This window comes from Colletotrichum tamarilloi, assembly GCF_030869305.1.
Source record: "Colletotrichum tamarilloi strain Tom-12 chromosome Unknown Scaffold_2.1, whole genome shotgun sequence".
NCBI classification, from domain to species: domain Eukaryota; kingdom Fungi; phylum Ascomycota; class Sordariomycetes; order Glomerellales; family Glomerellaceae; genus Colletotrichum; species Colletotrichum tamarilloi.
In genome coordinates, this window is record NW_026849385.1 from 1,008,884 (window position 1) to 1,030,348 (window position 21,465).

General features: G+C 55.1%; 5 protein-coding genes across 5 annotated transcripts; 4 read left to right on the top strand and 1 right to left on the bottom strand.

Moving 5' to 3' along the window:
- Positions 1 to 689: 689 nt before the first annotated feature.
- CTAM01_00961 (beta-ketoacyl synthase domain-containing protein) lies at positions 690 to 12,850 on the bottom strand (the record flags this gene model as incomplete). Its single annotated transcript, XM_060517005.1, has 10 exons — positions 690 to 2,416; positions 2,470 to 3,065; positions 3,123 to 3,535; positions 3,586 to 4,044; positions 4,114 to 4,452; positions 4,506 to 5,246; positions 5,298 to 12,102; positions 12,162 to 12,544; positions 12,602 to 12,630; positions 12,685 to 12,850. 10 exons carry the CDS (start codon positions 12,848 to 12,850, stop codon positions 690 to 692), a joined length of 11,658 nt encoding a protein of 3,885 aa, XP_060388467.1.
- Positions 12,851 to 14,690: 1,840 nt separating this feature from the next.
- CTAM01_00962 (uncharacterized protein) lies at positions 14,691 to 14,879 on the top strand (the record flags this gene model as incomplete). Its single annotated transcript, XM_060517006.1, has 1 exon — positions 14,691 to 14,879. A coding segment is annotated over one exon (189 nt), but the record flags the coding sequence as incomplete, so codon positions are not given.
- A 516-nt stretch (positions 14,880 to 15,395) lies between these two features.
- On the top strand, positions 15,396 to 15,695 carry CTAM01_00963 (uncharacterized protein; the record flags this gene model as incomplete). Its single annotated transcript, XM_060517007.1, has 1 exon — positions 15,396 to 15,695. One exon carries the CDS (start codon positions 15,396 to 15,398, stop codon positions 15,693 to 15,695), a length of 300 nt encoding a protein of 99 aa, XP_060388469.1.
- A 202-nt stretch (positions 15,696 to 15,897) lies between these two features.
- CTAM01_00964 (uncharacterized protein) lies at positions 15,898 to 16,891 on the top strand (the record flags this gene model as incomplete). The annotated part of the gene is made up of 3 exons (XM_060517008.1): positions 15,898 to 16,055; positions 16,119 to 16,576; positions 16,698 to 16,891. 3 exons carry the CDS (start codon positions 15,898 to 15,900, stop codon positions 16,889 to 16,891), a joined length of 810 nt encoding a protein of 269 aa, XP_060388470.1.
- Positions 16,892 to 16,972: 81 nt separating this feature from the next.
- Positions 16,973 to 17,551, top strand: CTAM01_00965 (uncharacterized protein; the record flags this gene model as incomplete). The annotated part of the gene is made up of 1 exon (XM_060517009.1): positions 16,973 to 17,551. The coding sequence occupies one exon, from the start codon at positions 16,973 to 16,975 to the stop codon at positions 17,549 to 17,551; it is 579 nt and encodes a 192-aa protein (XP_060388471.1).
- Between the last annotated feature and the right edge of the window lie 3,914 nt (positions 17,552 to 21,465).

The following is a 21,465-nucleotide window of genomic DNA, read 5'->3' on the forward strand; positions in this document are numbered from 1 at the left end:
GATTCAGGAAAAGCGGCCGTTGTCTCAAATCGTTTCCCAAAACTGCCTTATCTCATCTGGTAGAAAGGTCGTAGGTAGTGCGTGGGTAAATGTGTCGAGTGTTCCGGCCTCGAATCCTTCAACTCGGGCGACGGTGAAGAAGGGAAAAAGCAGCTGTTGCGAAGGCGACGGGGAACGAAGGAACATGGAACCCAAAGAAAATTTCAGTGGGTCCCCATGCGCTTATCGCTCACCGGTCACACCGAGATGACCCCGCCACCCCGCTCACCTTAGGTGCCCATCTCTGCGGACCCTGGAAAGGTACGTACCTTTTTGCTTGAAGTCCAGTTTAAAAAGATGAGCATCTACATTTCTATGCCTCACACGTTCACATATCATGGGAAAGTTGGCACCAAATTTGATACAAGATAACATCATTTTACAATCTAGTTCTAGTAATTAAAAAGACAACTCCGTCCAGCCCTGATACAAATACAGTCTTGATATTAATACAAAAAAACATTACGATCTTGGGTTTATGCAGATACAAAAGAAAATACAAAAAAGGGAAACTACAGCCATACATCGTACAACCTCCACCCGCACAATATAATACACCCAACCAACCAGCCATCATGTTCTTCAGCCTCAGATCTCACACGCCAGGCAGAGAGTTCAAGACCCATTCATCACGGGCACTCTTCACACCTTTACGCCTGAGCCCCGGCCTCAGCCTTCTTAATCCTCTGCCACAACTGGCCGAGGAACGCGGCGTCCACGGCAGGACACTTCTCGTCGAGCCCGGGCACCAGGTTCTCCAACAAGGCCGCCGTCTTGCTGTTGTCGAGCGAGAACATGACGTAGCCCGTCGCGAGGTACTCCTTCAGGACGGTGTTGCGCACGGCCGCCTCGTCAGCGTTGCCCTTGTCCATGGACGTGAGCCACTCGTCGAGCGAGACGACCTCGCCGCGCTTGCCGTCGGGCCGCAGCGTCGCCACGATCTCGGGCAGGTCGGCGAGCTTGAGGGGCGAGTGGTTGCCAATGTGGTAGATGTGCGGCTTGTTGTAGTTGGTTGCACCGGAGGACGAGGCGAGAGCCTCCTTCTCTGAGGTGAGCGCGAGGAAGCCCTGGGCGAGGTAATCCACGGGGACGACGTCGACGGCGAAGCCGGGCTGCTTGGGCTGGCCGATCTGCGGGACCTTGGCGGACTCGATCATGCTGAGGATCATGCGGAGGGTGAACTCATCGGCCGGGTCGAGGTTGCCGTTGTGGGAGGAGCCCGTGACGGCGGAGGCGCGGGTGATTGTGACGGGGAACCCGCGGGACGCGGCGTGGCACAGGAGGTTCTCGGCGACCCAGCGGGACTTGAAGTAGCCGAACTCGTCCTCGGTCGGCGGCTGGAAGTGGGACATGTCCTCCTCGGCCGTGACGTAGTCGGCGCGGGTGCGCTTGGACTGGGACCAGGACTGCAGGTGCGCGACGGACCAGGTGCTCAGGTAGTGGATCTCGGAGAGGTGGTCGCCCGTACCGGCGAGGCGGATGAGGTCGAAGATGGGGGCGACGTTAACGGGCTTCAGGAAGGAGTAGGTCTTGAGGAGGGAGACGTGGCCGCCCAGGTGGTAGATTGCCTCAACGGTCTGGCCCAGAATGCGGAAGGCTGACTTGCTGAGGCCGAAGCTGGGCTGCGAGAGGGTGCCGGGAACGATTTTGATGCGGCTGAGAACGTCCTTTTCGGTCAAGACGACGCCCTTCTTGCTGTGGTCGTTGATGAGGCCGTACTTGGCCAGCTCGCTAACGACGACGGAGGTCTCGATCCGCTCCATTGATCCGAGAAGGTAGACGGTGGCATTCGGCTTGCTGGTCAAGATCTCAGCGAGCAAGTGCAATCCGATAAAGGACTCGCCGCCGGTGATAAGAAACTTGGAGAGCTCATCACGGTCGACGCGCGGGGCGCCGTATCGCGGGATGTAGCGGCCGTCGTTGGGGAGCTTGGTCTCGACGTTCCAGCTGATGACGTTCTCAAACCCCGCCTTGCCGCCGGAACCATCGCCCTTGTTGCGGCGGATGAAGGCGCAGACAGCGGCTGCGGTGGGCTCCTTGATCATCTGGGGCAGAGTGGGCGCGATCTTGTACTGCTTCTTGATCTTGGCCTGGAGACGGACGAGGAGGATGGAGTGACCACCTCGCTGGAAAAAGTTGTCGTTCACATCCGAGTACTTGTCTCCCAGGATACCGCGGAAGAGACCCATGACAGAGGTTTCGAGGTCGCCAGCACTGGAAGAAGCGCCGTTGGCTGCGCCAGTAGGCTTGGCAGTAGTAGCAGTTGTCGGGTAGAGAAGCTCAAGGTCTCTGCTAAGGAGATTGCGGCGGTCAACCTTTCCGCCAATGGTCACAGGCAGCTTAGTCAGGAAGTTGTAGGCGTTGGGGAGCATGTAATCTGTGACGAGTGTTAAAAATCTTTTCATCGCGGAAAGGCATCAAATCACATACCGTTGAGATGGGGCTTGATCTTGCGGTGGATGGTCGAGACGAATGTCTGCTTCTCGGCGGCACTAAGTGCCTTCTTGGGCACGACGTAGGCAATCAGTTGAAGGTCTTCCTGACCGGCCTCGACGGTACGAGCAATGACGGCAATATCAACGAGCTGCGACTGCGACTCCTGGAAGATGCGCTGCTCGACCTCGCCGAGATCGACGCGGAAACCACGGAGCTTGATCTGCTTGTCACCGGCAATACGGCCATGGAATTCAAGCTGCTTGTCAGAAGTGCGGAAGCAGCCACGGTCGCCCGTCTTGAACATTCTAGTCCAGCCTCGCTTGCAATCCTCGACGCTGGCGAAGGGGTTCTCGACAAAGGACTTTGCGTTGATCTCGGGGCGGTTGAGGTAGCCGGCACCGACTTGAGAACCACCTACGACCAGCTCACCGACCATGCCAGCGGGGAGAGGGTTTCCCTTGGTATCGAGGATGTAGTGGCGGCAGTTATCCATGGGAAAGCCGATGGGAAGGCTGACTTCGCCATCAGCGGGGTACTCAATCTTGGCAATGGATGTTTGAACGATGAGCTCAGATGGGGACCAGGTGTTGCTGTGATGTGATTAGCCTTTGACTTCAGATACTTGTAGCAAATATCGTTCTACTTACTAGAGGGTCGCAGGGGTCTTCAGGTCGTAGAAGCTGCGAGCTACGCGGACGGGCAATCTCTCTCCTGCAAAGTAAGCGACGCGGTAGTTGTTGCACTTCTTGAGTGCCTCGGTGTTGAGATCAAGAAGGAGGGCAAATTGGGTCGGGGTGAAGTAGGTGGTCGTGACAGCCTCGGTCGCCATGAAAGAAGCAAGACCATGAGGGTCCTTGCGAGTCTCCCATGCAGCAATCAGGCAAGTCGCGCCAGCCGTCAGAGCGGAGTAGATCTGCACGATCGAGAGATCGAAAGACATGGAAGACTGGTGAAGGAACCTATCCTTGGAAGTGAAGCAGTAGTCCTTGTTCAGGGTCGCAAGCATCTGGTGGGTGTTCTCCTCGGTCAGGAGAACTCCCTTGGGAGTACCAGTACTTCCCTGCAAATCCATTAGTCTTTAGTACCACTCAATGAAAGACTGCGACTTACAGAGGTGTAGATCATGTAGAAAGGGTCCTGGGGCTGGCGAGGGCTGAACTGAGTCGAAGTATTGGCAGCACCGACGGCTTCAGTAATCCTGATAACCTTGGGAGCAACTACGGCCTTGGAAGTGAGGTCACTGGCAAGGGACTCGGCTCCAGGTCCAACGAGAAGAACCCGGCTACCGGCGTCCGAGATCATGAAGGAGAGACGGTCTTGAGCAAAGTCGGTGTCGAGAGCGACGTAGCAGCTCCTGGTCATGAGAGATGCAATCTGACCGACAATGGCATCGACGCCAGGGAAAGTAAGCAATGCGATGCGGTCACCCGGCTTGACGCCTGCTTGAAGAAGCTCCGAGGCCACGCTGGTCGCGTCTTGGATCAGTTGCTTGTAGGTGATGCTGTAGCCGTCAGACGTCTTGATCGCGGTGTTCTGGGGATGCTCGAGTGCCATTTGGGAGATTTTGTCCTTTATTAAAGAGAAAAAGTATTAGCTAAAATACTTTGTAGGTTTCATAGGACACGCTTATTTCCGTACCAACACGCTCTTTCCCTCCCACTGGTTCTCGCGGGTCTCAGTGTTCCAAAACTCGTTTGCCAACGTCTTGAGCTCAATCTCGCCACACATGCCGACCTCCTCGATGGGCTGGCGGTGGTCCTTGATGCAACCAGACAGGAAGGTGAGGAAGTTGTCAAGGAAGCGCTCCATGTCTGCCTCGCTGTAGAGTGCGGTGGAGTACTCGATGCGCAGGTCCAGAGCGTGGTCAGACGTCTCAAGTGCCTCAAGCTGCATGTCGGCCGCAGTGGGAATGTCGTCCGTCACCATGCTGTTGATCTGGAAGTCGGAGGTGGAGTACGTAGGAGTTGGGCCGTGGATCTAGGTATTATTAGTAAGAGGTATTAGACTTGATGCTATGGAGTTCAACTGACCTGGTAGTTGACGGCGATCTGGCCGACGGGCATGTGACTGGGAGTCTTCTTCGCGCCCAGGATATCGACCACAGTGTCGAAAGGAACACCAGAGTGAGCCAAACTCTCCAGAGCCCGCTGCTTGCAGTTGGCGAAGAGCTGGTCAAAGGTTGCTCCCTCGCAGTCATCCTCGACTCGGATGGGGACCAAGTTGACAAAGAATCCGTTGATGTCTTCAGCATCCGTGTGGGGCCTGTTGCCATCGACCATGAGCAGGACAAGATCCTTCTCTTGAGTGTAGCGGAAGAGGAACGCCCTGAAGGCAGCGAGGATGAAGTGGAACGGGGTTCCGTTGGCCTGTGCCGCGAGACGCTTCATGCGAGCAAACAACTTGGAGTTCAAGTTGGTCTTGAGGGCCAGACGGCGCGGGTCAGATCGCTGAGGACGCTCGCACTTGGCAAAAGGCAGCAGCTTGCTGGCCTGGGGAATGCCAGCAAGGCGCTCCTTCCACCAGTCGAGGTCAGGTCGCATGAGATCAGAGGCGAGACGGGCGTTGTGCCAGATGGAGAAGTCGACGTAGGAGAACTCGGGCGAGGGAACGGTCGAGAGGTCCTTGCCTTGAACAGTAGCATCGTAGAGGGAAACGAACTGGCTCATCATGCCCTTCATGCTACCTCTGTCGATAGAGATGTGGTGGATCATGCAGATGAAGGCCCAGTCGTCCTCGGAAAGCTTAGCCAGCGAGAAGCTGGAAACCTCGCCCTGTATATTTGTTAGTACGAGTCGCAAGGAATGGGGTACTACTAGACTCACCTCTTCGACGTTCATCTCGATCTTGCGGTTGTACTTGACAAACTCCTCAAGAGCCTGTTCGGGGTCGGCTTCGCCAGAAAGATCACGGAAGGAGACATCGACATCAAAGTCCTCAAGAATCTCCTGCTGGGCAAACTCATCACCCTCGAAGTAGCTGGTGCGCATGGAAGGGTTGCGAGAGACGAGCTCGTACATGGTGGTGCGAAGTGCGGCCAAGTCAGGTCTTCCCTTGATCTTCATGACGATGGGCAGGTTGAGGAAGGAATTGTCCTCCAGGAATGAGTGGACGAACCAGAGACGAGACTGGAAGGTAGATAGAGCGATCGGAGTACCAGCAGAAGTTTTGGTCTTGGTCATCTCGCCAGAGGCCATGGCAGAGGTCTCTGCAGACTTCTCCGCGCTCTCGGCATCGGCACCCTTGCTCTTCTCCGCCTTTGCATCGGCGGGACCGGCCTCCTTGGCGGCGGAAGTGAGAACAATCATCTTGGCAGCCTTCTGGACAAGGGCAGTAATGCTGGCGGCGCCCAAGATGTCGAAGAGAGCAATGTCCACCTGGATCTCCTTGCGGAAGTGCTTTCTGAACTCAACGGCGACGATGGAATCGAGACCATAGGCAGAAAGAGGGTTGGAAGGAATGATGGACTCCTTAGGAGTGGCAAGGACCTGGGCGATCTTGTCGAGGAAGTTATCGAGAACAATCTCGGTGCGCTTCTCAGGGTCAGACTCTTCGCGAAGCATAGCCATGACGTTCTTCTGGCTCTTGCCGGCAGCTCCGGAGCCACCAAAGTCGTGGTTGGAGTACAAGTTTTTCAGAAGAGGCTTGGCCGCCCAGTAGACATCGGGCTTGATGAGGCCGACACCCGTCATGATCTGGTGGGCATCGACGCCGCGGGCCGTGGTCTTGACACTGCGGTCACCCTTGACAGCCTCCTCGAGCTGGTAAAGGAGCTCCTCCTCGTTGATGGGGTCCATGCCCAAGCGCTCCATGATCTTGGCAAGTGCAGCGTTCTCGCTGACGACACCAACACCGGAGACGGCGCCGACGTTCATGGTAGTACCGGCAAGACCCATCTCGCGACGGTGGCGCATGAAAGCGTCAAGGAAGGCATTGGCGGCCGAGTAGTTCGCTTGCGCCTTGGAGCCGAGAACCGTGGCAACGGAAGAGAAGCACACGAAGAAATCGAGGTCAACACCCAGGGAGGCCTCGTGAAGGTTCTTCGCACCGAGAACCTTGGGCTCAACACAGCGCTTCCACTGCGAGTAGCTCATGGTCTCGAGGGGAACATCCTGCAGAACCATGGCGGCCTGGAAGATACCGCCGAGGTTGCTGATGCCCTCCACGCAAGCGCGCACATCGGCAAGCTTAGCGACGTCGCCGCGGTAGACGGTAGCGTCGATGCCACGCTCCACCAGCCAGTCGACGGTGGCCTGGGCCTCTGGCTTGTCAGCACCAGAGCGAGAAAGGAAGGCAAGCTTGGTAGCTCCCTTGCGAACCATCCATTGTGCGAGGGTTCGTCCAAGACCGCCGAGACCACCGACAAGGAGGTAGGTCTTCTCGGAGCTGAAGAGCATGGTGTTGCGGAAGCTAGTAGGCATGACGGGGACCATATCATCCTTGGAAGGGCACAGGACAATCTTGCCGGCGTGCTTGCCCATCTGCAAAAGACGGAAACCCTTGATGACATCCTGGTAAGAAACTTCGAGGATAGAAGGCAGCTTGATCTCTCCCTTGTTCACCAGCTCGCAGCACTCGCTGAAGACACGAGCGCCAAGTGACTTGTTCCTCTCGAACATGGTGATGAGATCCACCGAGGCAAACATGACGTTCTTGCGGTAGGGAGACATGTCGAGCTTGGTGTTCTCGTGAATGTCACGCTTTCCGATCTCAATGAAGCGACCGAATGCGTTGAGGCAGCCCCAAGTCTCCTTAAGAAGGTTGCCGGCGAGGGAGTTGAGGACGACATCAACACCCTTGCCATCCGTGGCGCGCATGACACCGGCTGCGAATGTGTCGTCACGGGAAGAGAACATGCAGTCCTCGCTGATGCCGTAGACATCCTTCATGAGCTGGCGCTTGGCAGGGGATCCAACCGTGACGAGGACGCGGGCACCCACGCGCTGCGCAATCTGAACAGCCATCTGTCCGACACCTCCAGCGGCGGCGTGGATGAGGACGGTCTCACCCTTCTGAAGGCGAGCAGTGTCTAAAAGGGAGTAGTAAGCGGTAGTGAGAATGCACGGCAGAGCAGCGGCATCGGTGAAGGACATGTTGGCATCGATCTTGTGGCAGAGAGTGGCGGGGTTGCGGCAAATGGCGCGGTGGGCGCCCTGGCCAGGTCTCCAGGCGACCACACGGTCACCGACGTTGTAGTCCTTGACTTCGGAGCCGACGCGCAAGACGATACCAGCGCATTCATCACCAAGCTTGTAGTCGTCGATGATACCGAGAGACGCAGCAAGATCACGGAAGTTGATGGCAGATGCCTTGACCTCAATCTCAAGCTCATCAGCAGCGAGCTCGGTGTCAATAATCTCCTCGTCTTCGGCAAAGTGAAGCGTGTCCAAAAGACCGACCTTGCCAAAGGTCAGCTTGAGAGGCCGACGCTCGCCGAAAGCCTCCAAGCGAGGCTCACGAGCAGGTCCGTTGCGAAGCTTGGAGTTGCGACCATCGTCGGCTTCGACACGAGGGATGTAGACAACGCCGTTGCGCTCTGCAAGCTCATCCTCGGTCAAGCTAGCGTCAAGTGCACGAAGGATGTTCGAGGCGACAGTCTCGGCAGCGGTGTTCTTGCCAAAGTCGAAGGTGACGTTGCGAGAAGAGTCGTTTTCGCTGCGAGCAGTGCGGACAAGACCAATGATCATGGCAAGATCGGGTCTCTCGGACTCGAAGGTAGCACCTTCAAGGGGCCAGATGACATTCTTCTGGATGGCTCCCAGAAGGGCCTGAACACCTGAGAACATCAACTCATTGTCAATGATCTCGTCGAGTGTGGCCAGAACAACAACATCATCAGCCACCGCAGACAGACCAGCTTCGGCAATCTCGGGGAAGGTGCTCGTGATAATGCGGCCGCCGAAAGCAGACTCGAAAGCGTTGTAGATGGCCAGCGCACGAGGAGAGACGTCACCAGAGGGCATGACGACTGAGATGGGACCAGTCAGGGGCGCCGCGGTCTTCTTCTTCTGCAGAGCGGTGCAGATCGGGCTAGAGAAGACCTCGGAAAGGTCGGCAGCAACCGATCCCTTCTGGCCATCAAAGATGATGCAACCGGTGTCTTTCATGAAAGGAACAGCATTGATTGAGCCGGTCTCGCTGACGATGACGAGATCGTAGCTATCGGGCTGGGGCTCGACAATGTTTACGAGGTTTTTCGTGTTGTTGGACAAGGTCTCGAACTCCTCGCCGAGCTTCGCACCGTTGAGAGACCACACATCCATGTTGTGGAATCTGCGGCGCTCACTCTTGGTGCCGCCAAGGGCGGAGAGAACATGCTTCGACTTCTCGACATCCGAGGTGATGTGAAGAATCTTGCTGTCAGGGTACTGGTGCGCAAAGATATCGACAATATCGCTGAGGCTCTTGCCCTTTGCGTTGCCGAGCAAGTCGAAGCAAGGTTGCCATCTCTGTTGGTAGAAGAGGGTGCGAGGGCCGCTGCCCTCTGGCATCTCGCGGCCGAGGGAAGTGACCTCAAGACCACCAATCTCCATCATCAGCTGACCGCTTGCGTTCTGCATGATCATGTCGTTAATTGCCACACGGGGAGACGGAAGCTGGGTGAAAGACGCGACCTGGAAGCTCTTAGCCTCAGTGGATTGAGCCCACGAGAAGAACTGGCCAGAGATCTTCAAGGTTCTGAAGAAGGAGGGCACATAGGGCTCATCGAGAGGGCGACCGAGGCGAGACTCAATGGCGTTGAAGATGACGTGGAAGAAAGCATCGAGAAGGGTCGGGTGGACAACAGTCTCGTCACCTCGCTCCTGGGGAAGAGCGCTTGGGTCGAACTTGAGGTCGCTCAGGGCGAAACCTGGGCCTGATTCAACAGAACCGCTCAAAAGACGGAACTTCTCGCCGTACTCGAGACCGAGACCGGCAAGCTGGTTGTAAAATTGGCCGCTGGTGACGGATCGGTTGGTCTTCTTGAGCAGCTCGCCGAGGTTGATCGAGCCAGAGACAGGCTCAGGAACAGGGGCCGGCTCTCCCTTCTCGGTGCTAATAAGACCGTGGCAGTGCTGGGTGCAGTTGCTGTTCTCGTCATACGAGTAGCAGGCAAACTCGTACCAGGTCTCCGAGTGGCTCTTGGCTGAAAGCGTAACAGGCTTCAGCTCCAGCAAGATCTCGACGCCATCATCGGTCTCGGGGAGAAGAAGGGCGTTCTTGATGACGATATCCTTGACAAAGATCATCTTGGCGCTCTCGACCTCATCAACACGAAGAGCAGCCTCAATAGCCATGCTGATGTAACCAGCACCAGGGAAGACAACCTTGCCATCAACCACGTGCTCCTGGAGCCAGGGAAGCTCCTTCAGACGCAGGTAGTTTCTCCACTTGGGGTTCTTGGCGATAGAACCAGGGATGATGTGACCGAGAAGGCTGTGGCGGTACTTGCGAAGACGGTGCTCTTTGAGGTAGCGGGTTTCGGTCCAGTATCTGCGGTGGTCCCAGGTGTAGGTCGGGAGGTCGTTGAGCTTGGATCCGGTGTCAACCTTGACAAGACTGCCATCCGCTCCCAGGCTCAAGTTCTGGTTGGCGGCAATGAGATCGACAGGGTAACCGAGAGAGAACAATGTACCGGCAAGGTTGAGCAGTCCTTCGAAGTCGGGAACACCACGAGTCAGCGAGCCGATGTAAGGCAGGTCAAGCTTCAGAGACTGAGTGGTCTGGCGAGCAGGGCCCTTCAGGGCAGGGTGAGGGCCAAGCTCAATAAGGACGTCAACATTTTGCTCATCTTCCTCGTCGAGAAGAATGCCGGTGAGAGCGTCAGAGAAGCGGACAGCGTTGGTCATGTTAGTGGCCCAGTACTTGGGTCCCATTGACTCGTAGTCAGCCAGGCGAGAGGTGACACTGGAGAACATGCGGCAAGTAGGCTTCTGGGTGGTGAAGGTCTTGCAGTTCTTGAGCGCGTTCTCGTATGCGCCAGCCAAGGCGTTCATGTGGTGACTGTGGAAGGCCTGCTTGACGATAAGCTGCCGGACGAAGACCTTCTTCTCGGTAAGGCTGTCCTTGAGCTCGAGAATAGCATCCTCGTCACCACTGATCGTCATCGTGCTTGGGGAGTTGACAGCGGCGATGCAAAGGCGACCCTTGTAGGGCTTGAGCTCCTCGAGAGCCTTGGCCTCAGTGAGGCCGACAGCCATCATACCACCAGGCTTGCCGTTCTCATTGGGGGCGGACATGTAGCGACCGCGGTAGTAGGCAGCAATGAGGGCGTTCTCAAAGGTCAAGATACCGGCAGCAGCGGCAGCGGCCATCTCACCCGAGGAGTGGCCGACGACAGCGGAGGGAGTGATGCCCCAGGCCTTAAGAACTTCGAGCAAGGCGAGCTGCAGAGCAGTGCAGATGGTCTGAGAGTAGAGGGTCTCGCCGAGAAGAGTAGTCTCCTTGGTCTTGCAGAGTTCCTCGAGGATGGACCACTCGGGCCTGTCGGGGAGCGCCTGAAGAATGCTGTCGCAGCGCTTCAGGCTCTGGCGGAACAGGGGGCTCTCCTCGATCAATTGGCGACCCATGGCAAACCACTGGGCACCCTGGCCGGTGAAGATGAAGCCAAGTCTGGGGGAAGACTTGTTGGCCAGAGTCCACTTGGCGGCAGGGCGGGCAATGGTCAACTGCTCGGCTAGTGATGCTGAATCATTGGCAACAACGAAAGAACGCTGGCCGTGAAGAGTGCGGCGCGTGGCCAGACTGTAGCAAAGGTCGGCGACGTTGACATCTCCCTGCTCAAGGTACTTCTTCAGTGTCTCCTCGGTGAGCTCACCAGCCTTGGCGGAGTGAGAGGTAAGCGGAACGAGGTACGGGCGAGCGTGGACACCGTTCTCGATGGCCGTGACAGAGCGGGTCTTGGGGGCAGCGTTCTTCTTGTGCTCTTCCAAGACAACGTGTCCATTGGTACCACCATAGCCGAAAGAGTTGATTGAGGCTCTTCGGGCAATACCCTCTGGCACCTCCCAAGGAGTCATCTTGGTAGGAACAGCGATCTTCCAGTCATCGAACATGATCTTCGGGTTCGGGTTGTTGAAGTGCATGTTAGGGGGGATCTGTCCGTTCTCAAGCGCAAGAGTAGTCTTGATCAGGCCTGCAAGACCTGAGGCACCCTCAAGGTGACCAATGTTGGTCTTGACGGAGCCGACGTACAAAGGGTTGCTGCGGCCGGGGGAGAAGACTGCTCCGATGGCACGGGTCTCGATCGGGTCACCTGCGGCAGTGCCGGTACCGTGTGCCTCGAAGTATTGTGTGTGCAGCGGGTTGAGACTGGCCTGCTCGTAGGTAGAACGAATGAGGTCCTCCTGAGCAACACTGTTGGGCAAAGTGATACCGTTCTTTCGGCCGTCGTGGTTGCTTCCAGTAGCTCTCACGATGGCGCGAATGTTGTCGCCAGCAGTCTCAGCGGCGCTCTGGCGCTTGAGGATGGCTGCGCAGATTCCCTCACCACGGACGTAGCCGCTTCCTGAAGCATCAAAAGCGCGGCAGCGGCCATCTGTAGACAGCATGCCAAGGTCCGTCATTGTGATGTAGATGTTGGAGTCAAAGTGGAGAGCAGAGCCAACAACGATGGAGATGTCAGCCTCGCCATTCTTCAGCGATTGGTTGCTAGGGAAGGAAGCATGTTAGTTGTAGCACGAGAGAGAGCCACACGATCGCGAACGTACCCGAGATGAAAGCAGACAAGAGAAGACGAGCAGGCGGTATCAAGAGTGATGGAAGTTCCGTGCAAGTTGTAGAAGTACGAGATTCTGTTGGACAGAATGGCGTTACCGGTACCAGTGGCATGGTACATGGGGTAGTTCGCCGTCAAGTCCTTGCCAGTCATGGAAAGATAGTCGTTGGTGAAGCTACCGCAGAAGACAGAAGTCTGAGAGCCGCTAATGTCCTGAAGAGTAATACCAGCGTTCTCCAAGGCCTCGTAGACGACCTCGAGCAACAGACGTTGCTGAGGGTCCATGGCATCGGCTTCCTTTCCAGAAATGCCGAAGAAGGAGTTGTCGAATTCAGCAATATCCTGCTCAAGGAAGTAGCCGAAGCGAGCGTTCGTCTAGAATCAATGCGTTAGTCTACAGATGTTGCGTCTTGTCTGAAGTCATCAACTCACGGTTCCCTTGCGGGTGCCATCAGGGTGGTCTGCGAACAGTGTTAGTCTCTGTGAATTGGTTCAGAGAGGATCAAGGCACTCACAGTAGTTGTCTACGTTGAAGCGGTCCTCGGGCATCTTGCGCTGGACATCTCGCTGAGCGGCAATGTGGTCCCAGAGCTTGCTGGGGTTGGAAGCGCCAGGGACTCGGCAAGCAAGGCCGACGATGACGGTGGGGTCATTCTCAGTGGCGTTGACTCGGGCAGACATTTTGATCGGTTGCGAAGCTGGAAAAGCTAGATTTAGATGAGCTTGGTGTGCTTGGCTGGATTCTTTCGTCTGCTGAGGAAGTGGTCGACAAAGATGATTGTCGATTGTGTTTCGTGATTGAAGGTAATTGGCCAGCTATCAGGAAGGGGAAAAGTTGATATCAAGTATCGAGAGTTGGGTTCAGGGACAAGGGAAGAAATGGAATCTTCCGCGAACAAGTAGGATGCTCTGAATCAAAAGGTAATGGTTGAGGTGAGAGAACCCTGAAACTGGAACTCTGCGATACTTTGCTGGTTGAAGATCATGAAGTGAAGAGTCGAACTGAGTCTATGAGAGATGATGTGTTGAGAGTGATGAGGAAAAGAGATTGAGACGAACTGTAACCCAAGCTTATATGTTTGAAGAGAGGATGTTGATGCTCCCCTATCGACCATGGAGCTCCTCTGGATATTGGTGCCTACCATTGGAGGTATGCAAGGCCGTCTCTGCGCGATGGAGCACTTTCGGCTCCTCAGTCAGAGTATCGCGTTGAAGATTTCCGAAGTTGTCCGGAGACAGGTTCCGGTCAGTTGTGAGCCTCCGAGTGACTCCGGAGGCTACTATTTCGGTGCTCATGATGCAAGTGGAGGCATCGATAGCCGCGGCGCAGTCTGGTGCATGTTGACGGAGGCATTGCTGGCCGAACCCATGGCAAAAGGGTAGGCAACAAACACAAGGGTAAGACGGAATGCAGAAGCGCGGATGCCAATGTGTAGCGGCAAGACGGAGATGATAGGGCTGACGAATAGACGAGCGTGTATCGCGGAGAGCGCCTCACAGCCGCGCCTTGAATGATACAGGACAGCTTCTGCAACGAGTGATTGAAGAAAGACGATGTCCCAAACGGGGGATGGCTTTGAACGAGGTTCGGAGAGGTGGAGAGTTGGGACGGGGCAGCGTCTGTGTGGATGTCATGCCGCCCATCCTTCCCTTGTCAGATGGTGGCTTTTCAGGGGTTCATCCTACGGTACATACGAGGTACAAGGGCGAAGTCGCTGAAAGTATCTGCACGATTTGCACAAGTGGAACTGGAAGTTATGCCAAAGGACCTTTGGATTCGCCAATTGAGGAGATTGATTGACGTATGTATAGGATCGGCGAGGGTCGGTCGAACGAACAGCTCAGGTGCTCAAGCAATGCTGACTGAGGCGGAGACAATCCATGGCGCGTAGAATTAAGAAACTTGGCTTTCGGTTGTGTCTTGCTCTAGCAGATCTCTTCTTTACACTACAGACGCTGCGGTTGTCAAAGTTGCATTGAGCTTTCGTCCCATCTCGTCTTTGTCTCGTCTGGGTTCGTGGAACTGGTCTCCCATCTGATTCGCAATCGGGTGGTAACGAATCCCAAGCTCACGGATTTGACCGCCCCGAGTTGAGACATTTGAGTGTTGATTGCCTACTGATTCAGCTGTCTCGTCTTGGCCGAGGACATGCAGCGGGTGATAATAGCTGCGAGTCTGACATGATGACTGAGCTGCGAATAGGTACTGCGTGCATTCTGCGTGCGTAGCCGTACAATACGAGAAGCTGAACGTGAGAGGATGATTTGAGAAGCAGAGCTGGATGTTTCACTGGCGAGTCTTCGGCTTAGTCATGGACTCTTGGGGCGCTGTGTTGTGGCTTGCCGCAGTCAGGACGGGATCTGGGATGACCGGGGCTATAAGTGGACCCAGAGTAAGCGGGGAAGGCCTTTGTGTTCCATTGGCTCGATAAGCGACCCTTGCACGCTCCGAGGTTCCGCCCCAACTAAGTCGACACCCAGGTGTACTTCTTCGTTCCTCACCCCTCAGGCAGAATCCTTCCCGAACACAGTAAACGACACAGTGTCTCGCACCCAGCACCTTGAGGGGGTATCTGGGGCGGAGAGGCGGGCAGCGAACACAGCCGGGCCTGTTGGTGCATCTTCGCAGCATCAACGTCTCATCGCGCCCTGCACCGTCCCGCTGCTCCCAGCAGGCAACAGAATAACCTCAAGTTCCAACTCACAATGAAAGTCCCGACTCCTGCTGGCACGCATTTTCTCCACTATGCTATTCTCTTGGGTATTCACTGTTTACACGTTTTGCTTCGTTTTGCCTTCTTCGGGACCGAATCCACATTGCATCCTGACATGATCAACATCCTCATCCTCTTTTCGTCTGTCCACACCTCCGACCATCATCTCTATTCGGTCTTTGAACACCCAAACTCCGTTATATGTCCCCTGTCAATCAATGTTGACTACTAATTTCTGCTTAGAATCCCACAACTTGGTCATCAGTTGATACCGACAAGACCTGAAACACAACATGACAATGTGGGAAATTGCACCGCTTCCGCTGCTGAACGCAGTCCCCTGTGAGGGAATTCCACCTGCAGGCCAAGCCGAGGCGACATAGCAGCATGTCATCTCAGCCCTGTGCTGTGTATCGAATTACCGCATACACTGCGTCTATGGCTTTTGTGTCTCTCGCACTCGTCCCGCATGGCACTGCACTGGCCGCCGTTGCTACCTTGCTACCTACATCATGTACCCGTTATCCAGACCCATAAGGCGGCCAGCGTCGAGTGTCTCTCTCAAGCCACCACGCCGCCGAGGTCATGGTCGCAGAAGAAGCCTTCCGCGCTTACATCGGAGTGCAGATACCTCGATTCAGGGCGTACATCCTGAGACAGGGCAGGTATCTCCCCTGCTCTGTGTGATGCTTCCTTCGCCTTCGACGATCTTTCCATTTCGAGGTCAGACCAGACTAGTCCTGCCACACCCCTCGACAGCTACGGAGACCCTAGCGCTTCCTGACTGGCATGGCACCACCTCACGGTTATAGCTTTGGTGAGGAATGGTGCTTCTCGTTTTGGATCACCGCTCAGATTCTATCCGGGGTTCCGCCTGCTCAGTCATCCTTCCGCAACTTCAAATCTCCTCTTTGTTGGTGATGCTTTCCAATGTAAGTACTTTGAAATCACGCTCTGCTAGAGCAGTAGGTCGAGTATCTTACTGGGGTCCTTCCTTCCAACAGACCGATATCGATGGCTTTATCCTTCCGTCCGCTGGAAGACTCAATCAGCAGCTTGGGAGCGAACCTAATGTGCGACTCTTGGAGATTTTCCCGCTGTGCCTCTTCCTTCGTATCAACAACACATCACCGTTCACCAGCAGTCAACCGCCATCTTCCTATCCGCTTCGGGTATGCTTAACCCACAATTCGCTTTGCCATGGCTCGCCATCCGTCTCTAACCTTTGGTGCCAGCTCCATAAGTCTTCTCGTGGGCTATTTTCTTTACACTCGCGGTCCTCGCGTAGCTACCGTGCCTCGAATTCATCACCGCCGCACCTATTTGCGTCCACCACCAACCAGGGTCTATATAGCTTCGCCACTGTTTACCGGGCCCTTACAACATCGAATCAAATCCTCAGATCGGGGCTTTTCTGCGGCAGGATCTCTGCTGCAGTGTTTCACGTCCGCGAAAATGGCAAGCCATCATTCCAATGTCCTTGGCCGACCGGTCAACGATCAAGTCCAATACAGCTTCATCCCACACCACCCTATCAAATTCGGCCCCGGTCTGCACCTGAGTATCCAGTCGTCCTTTCCATTCTATATCCACCGGAAGATGCATCACGTCGCTTTCTTTGGAGCAACGGGGTACACCGTGTTCAGATGTCTGATGCATGCTCTTCGGGATACGTCAATATTCTGTCATGTGTGTAAGTGACGGATATACCTCTCAAGTCAACACGCGACATAGCATGCCCAAATTCCGTGTTTTCTTAAGGCTCGCATGCCCTACACTCCCCTCTTGTGGATGCTTAGAGTTGACTGCTTCAGATGTCAGGTGCAAGGCAAGTCTCCTGGAGATGTTTGACGACGCGGATGACTTTCAAACGGAATACCTTGGCCGCATGACAGTTGTCACAGCAGACTTGACCCCAGAAACTGCAGCTGAAGCCCTGTTCCCGGAGGATCTTCAAGGAGAGCCCGTACACACAGTTGTCTACGGCATTGGGGGCTTCAGGACTTAGGAGATCTCAGTAGGGGAGGGCGACAAGTGCGACGTCTACATCAGCGAAGCAGGCATTTGTCATATATTCGACGCCTTGCGCATGCGCTTCGCCGCATCTCCGCCGAAACGCAAACCGCGCCTCATTAGCGTCGGTTCTCTTTCCATTGACGAGCAGATCGATGATACTTCCGACCAGCTGGCAACGGAAGTAAGACCTCTTTACTTATGGTTCATGGGGATGGTCAGTGAGGAAGTTCACGACAACGAGATATTTCTCCGGGAGCTGCCTTACGGCAGTGAAGGTAGTGATACCAGCAGCTATGATTCGTCCAGCGAGTGCGACCCAAGCAGCAGTCTGCACAGCAGTATGAGCAGCTTTTTATCTCGAGACTGGGACCAGCCCAAGGTAAACTTTCCACCCAGGACGCCATATGACGACAAGATTGAAATGGAGTATTCAATCAGCGATAAATGCAACAAGGAACTCTACAGTTCCAGTCTGATTGTGAGGCCGACCTTACTTACATACACCAAGCCATATGGAGTTGAGGCAGTACGAGTTGGCCGGGAGGGAAACCCGCAGTCAGGCTGGACAATCAGCAGATTTGACGCCGGCCATTGGCTGTACCGATATGGTATTTGCGGCAGTTTGGAAGGCATTGCTACAATTACAACGTAGACTTGAATTGGCATTCAAAGCAAAGTCAGGTCGAGGTTGAACGATGGCGAGATTGATGGTTTTCATCAGCGGTCATCGAGAATAGCGACACCTGGGCCGTTAGAGATTACAGCGTCAAGTAAACTGAATTATAAGCATCGCTTGCTTTAATAACACATAGTTATCATCCACTTGAGGGGTATGCTGTAGGGAGGATTCAGTTGAAGGGGCAGCAGACCCTAGCTCGTTGTCCATCATGGGCCACCCCAGCGACCAATCTGCAGCTCGGCACTAGCCGCATCTCCCCAGCCACACCAAATCGGCTCAGCTCTACAGACTTGCTATCCGTACTGTTAATCAGGGCTCGCTTACAAGCCACTGTCAATGGCTGAAAATAGCTGGACTGTTGTTTCTTTGCAAAGATCTACGGGGGTAATCCCTACTGGAGAAGGAGGGCCTTGGCTCCTTCGTCTTTGACTAGCCTTGGTTCACATCTGCAAATGAAGTGCCAAGAAGACAAGTCTTGTTGTTGTGATCCTCTACTGGGAGGATTTGCCAGCTGGCCAGCGGCCTGGAGGGAAAAACCAACACGACTCAGGGTCACATTCGGGGGGCCCTTCAAGGCGATGTATCTCCATTTCTGGACGCTTGCGACGGAGGATCGAAGCTTCCTTACTCTATGGGCGGCTCGTCTACATCTTTGAATGATTTCTCGCGTCAACAGAGGCTTCTGGCGTTGATGTGACTTGCAGTGGGGGTATAGCGACAATCCGGTTGATCGGGTCAGCACTCAAGTCCGTGTTGCAGTATAGATGCCTTGGCAAGACGAGAATAACTGTGGACAAGAGTAGTAGCAGCAGCAGTAGCATTAGCGAACTTCATGCGATCCAGAACGCTGGGAGCAGAGGCTTGGGGGGCAAGCCTAAGCCTTGTTCTTGGGTTCGACGGGGCCATGTAACGCTGTTTAGCACCCCCAGGCTGCACTGTAACCAATTCGCATGTTGGAGTCTTGTTTGAAACAGGCAATGCTCGGTGCTGTGAGCGTCTTGCCCTCGCAGTCAGCCATCATTCAGTACCAAGGGCCAGGTGGAGATGGTCAAAGGCAGCGAGAAACGTCGGGGGGGTCCTCCGTGATGGCGAGATGGGGCCACTTTGAATTTCGGCCTGATAAGACTGAGTGGGAAAGATCTACGCTGTCAAGGAGTTGCAAAGACCCTGCCTGAGTCTCAATGCGGCCCCAATAGGCGAAGACAGTGGAGACGGAGGAATTGTCTTTGGAGGACCACCATCTGACCGGTATGACTGTCGAAAGGCCCCGAACTATAGGTGTGAAACTGTAGTTGTCATCAATCTCAGAACGGAGGTATCCTTCGAGATGGTGCATTGGAATTATCACCGAGTACGAAAGTCCTAATAAGACTATGCGAGGGGCTCTTGTTGATTCGTCCCCGAGATCATGCGCAGGTTTACTCTACTTCGAAATGCTTTCCGCATTGGACCGAAGATCGTTGGGATAGTCTCCGGCCGCGTCGAATCCAAAGGGAGAAAGGAGCGGGGACCTGAGAGCATCGGTATGAGGTGATGCGGAGGTGCTCTCGTAAGCCGTGGATGGGCGGCGCGGGATGAGTGAGCGCGCGCTTTCTCGATTTGGACAGTAGGTGGCATGAAGACTCGGCTCTCTTGCGAATATGTTTATGTGAGAGGTCTGGAGTATCGGGTAAGAAGTCGACCCGGGATGGGGTGAGAACCTTGGTGCCTCAAGCACTACACGACTGCACTGTGGTGAGACTCCGGAATGTAGTGTGAGGGGGAGAGCCGGACCACCGAGTAGCCGGAGACACTAGGCGACAGGTGCGTTGTTGAGCTGGCACGGCTGGCGTACCGTGAAGGATGGGGGCAGTGGTGCTGTTGGGTTGCGGTTGCGACGGTCGAGTTGCTGTGACCCTCGTAAAGGATATAGATCTACGCTGGTGAGAAGTTTGTTTGTTGAAGGCTGTCAGGTTGTTGGAAACCGACTGGACTATTTCGGCGTGTCTGGGAGGATTGGGTGGCCGGGGTACACCTACCTACCTCAGGTAAGGGAGGTAGGAGAGGTAAGCTGTGGACGTTGAAAGTAGGGTTCTCGTAACCCGTTTCGCGGCAGAAATAAGCAGCCTGAGTGGCCAGCGTTCGTTGCGGATGGACTTTGGTTCATCCCAAGCCAGGCCTTGCCTCAGGTCGTACTCTTCTTTCATCCGATCTCAAGTGGCTGTCCCGCGTTGTGGCGGCGCTGCTGTGGAACGTATAACGGCTTGGAAGATTGGTGTTGGCCCCGCGGCATCAGGCGTCGAATGCTCGGGATGCCACGACATTGAGACAGACGATTGTTGTTCGGCCCAGGTCGTGTGCAATAGTGCGTGCTTCGATTCTGTTGCGTACAGCGCTGCTGTGGCCCGATGACCCAGCCGATGCACGAAGTCCAGAAGGGGGGCCGTTTCAGCGCTTTGGGGGTTGCAGAAGCCAACGTACATGGCGACCCTGACAAAGGTAGGTCGCCTAAGACGGGCTTTTCGATCAGGCCGTCTTTGATGTGGGCTTGGTCACCCCGCAGGTGAAGGGCCAAGACTCAGGTGGTCTGCTGTGCGGCAAAGGTCCGGGGTGAGGTGATGGAAACGGCAAATGCTAAGAGCTTCGGTGGATGGGAGTGTGAGCAGCTGGGGAGTGTGACGACGAGGTGGGAGAGATGAGGAATCATGGCGAAGGCAATGGTGGACTGACTGGACGGGCTTGCCTTGTGTGTCAAACAATTGGGGGCAGGAAACGTGGGACGCAGATGATGGCAGAGGCAGGAAACACTGTGAGGGCGCTGCTGCCCAGCGGGTGGAGCAGACAGGACCCCCGTACCCTTCCATTTCAGCGACGGAAAAACGGGACCCGCCGACGAGGGGATCTCCCGAAATAGATCCATGTGCACGGCCCATTGGGGTTAGTCACCAGGGATCAGGGGGCGAGGGCCCTGCTCGACGTCATTGACGGAGACGAGAGTCTGGGGAGCATCACCAAGGTATGCCAGTATGGTGCCTTAAGTGCGCTAAAGAGTTTTAGTGATGCTGAAACGAATTCCTTCCTCCGTTTGAAGATATCTCCTCTCCAATGCTTTCTTTCACAAGAATCGCCAACTACTGACTCCCCTCCGCCGAGGTGGTGCGGCCGTATCTAGACGGGAGACGGGGACGAAGGTTTTGTTAGTGTCGGAGGGCACGTTGGTTCATTGTAGGTGTTGGTTTACTCTACTTGAGAAGTTACACATTGGCTGGATTTCTTCCCGTTCCTCAAAACCTTTCTGCTAAGCACCTGGGTTTTCAATAACAGGACCGAGTCCGAGGAATCCGATGTGCCCCCAAAAGCCCCCCCTAGTCATGCCTGATGATGATCAGAGTCGAGTTGCATGTACATAGCAGCAGCTCCTTTGGTTGGATGCAGCGGTGATCATGAACACCCAGCATCCAGGGCTGAGGCTGAAGACCTTGGGGGACTATCACATCATGCGGCTCCAAGATGGGCTCTTGCCTTTCTCCATCTAGGTCGGCCGCCGTGACATCGTCAGTTTCTTGAAAGTTTTGGTCCACAGAAGCAGTTGAGTGCATGCGCATGCGGCAACCTTGAAAGCCCCTCCCGTCCCCTTCTGCTTTCCTCCCTTGCTTGCAGAACCGGGGCACGGAGGGGTGCCCAGAAGTCAAGGTTGGCCCTCTTGGCGACTAGGGTATGTTCAGGCAGAAACTTTCTTTCGAGCGTGAGTCCGAATCGTCCACTCGGCGTGAGAGATAATGCAGGGGTGTTTATCGGACGTGGAGGTAACTGAATAATTGAAGGGAAGTTGTTCACTCCGTTGCAATAAATCCATGCTGAAACAAAACGAGAGAAGATTGCCGCAATTCGTGTAATCTGCGGCCTCG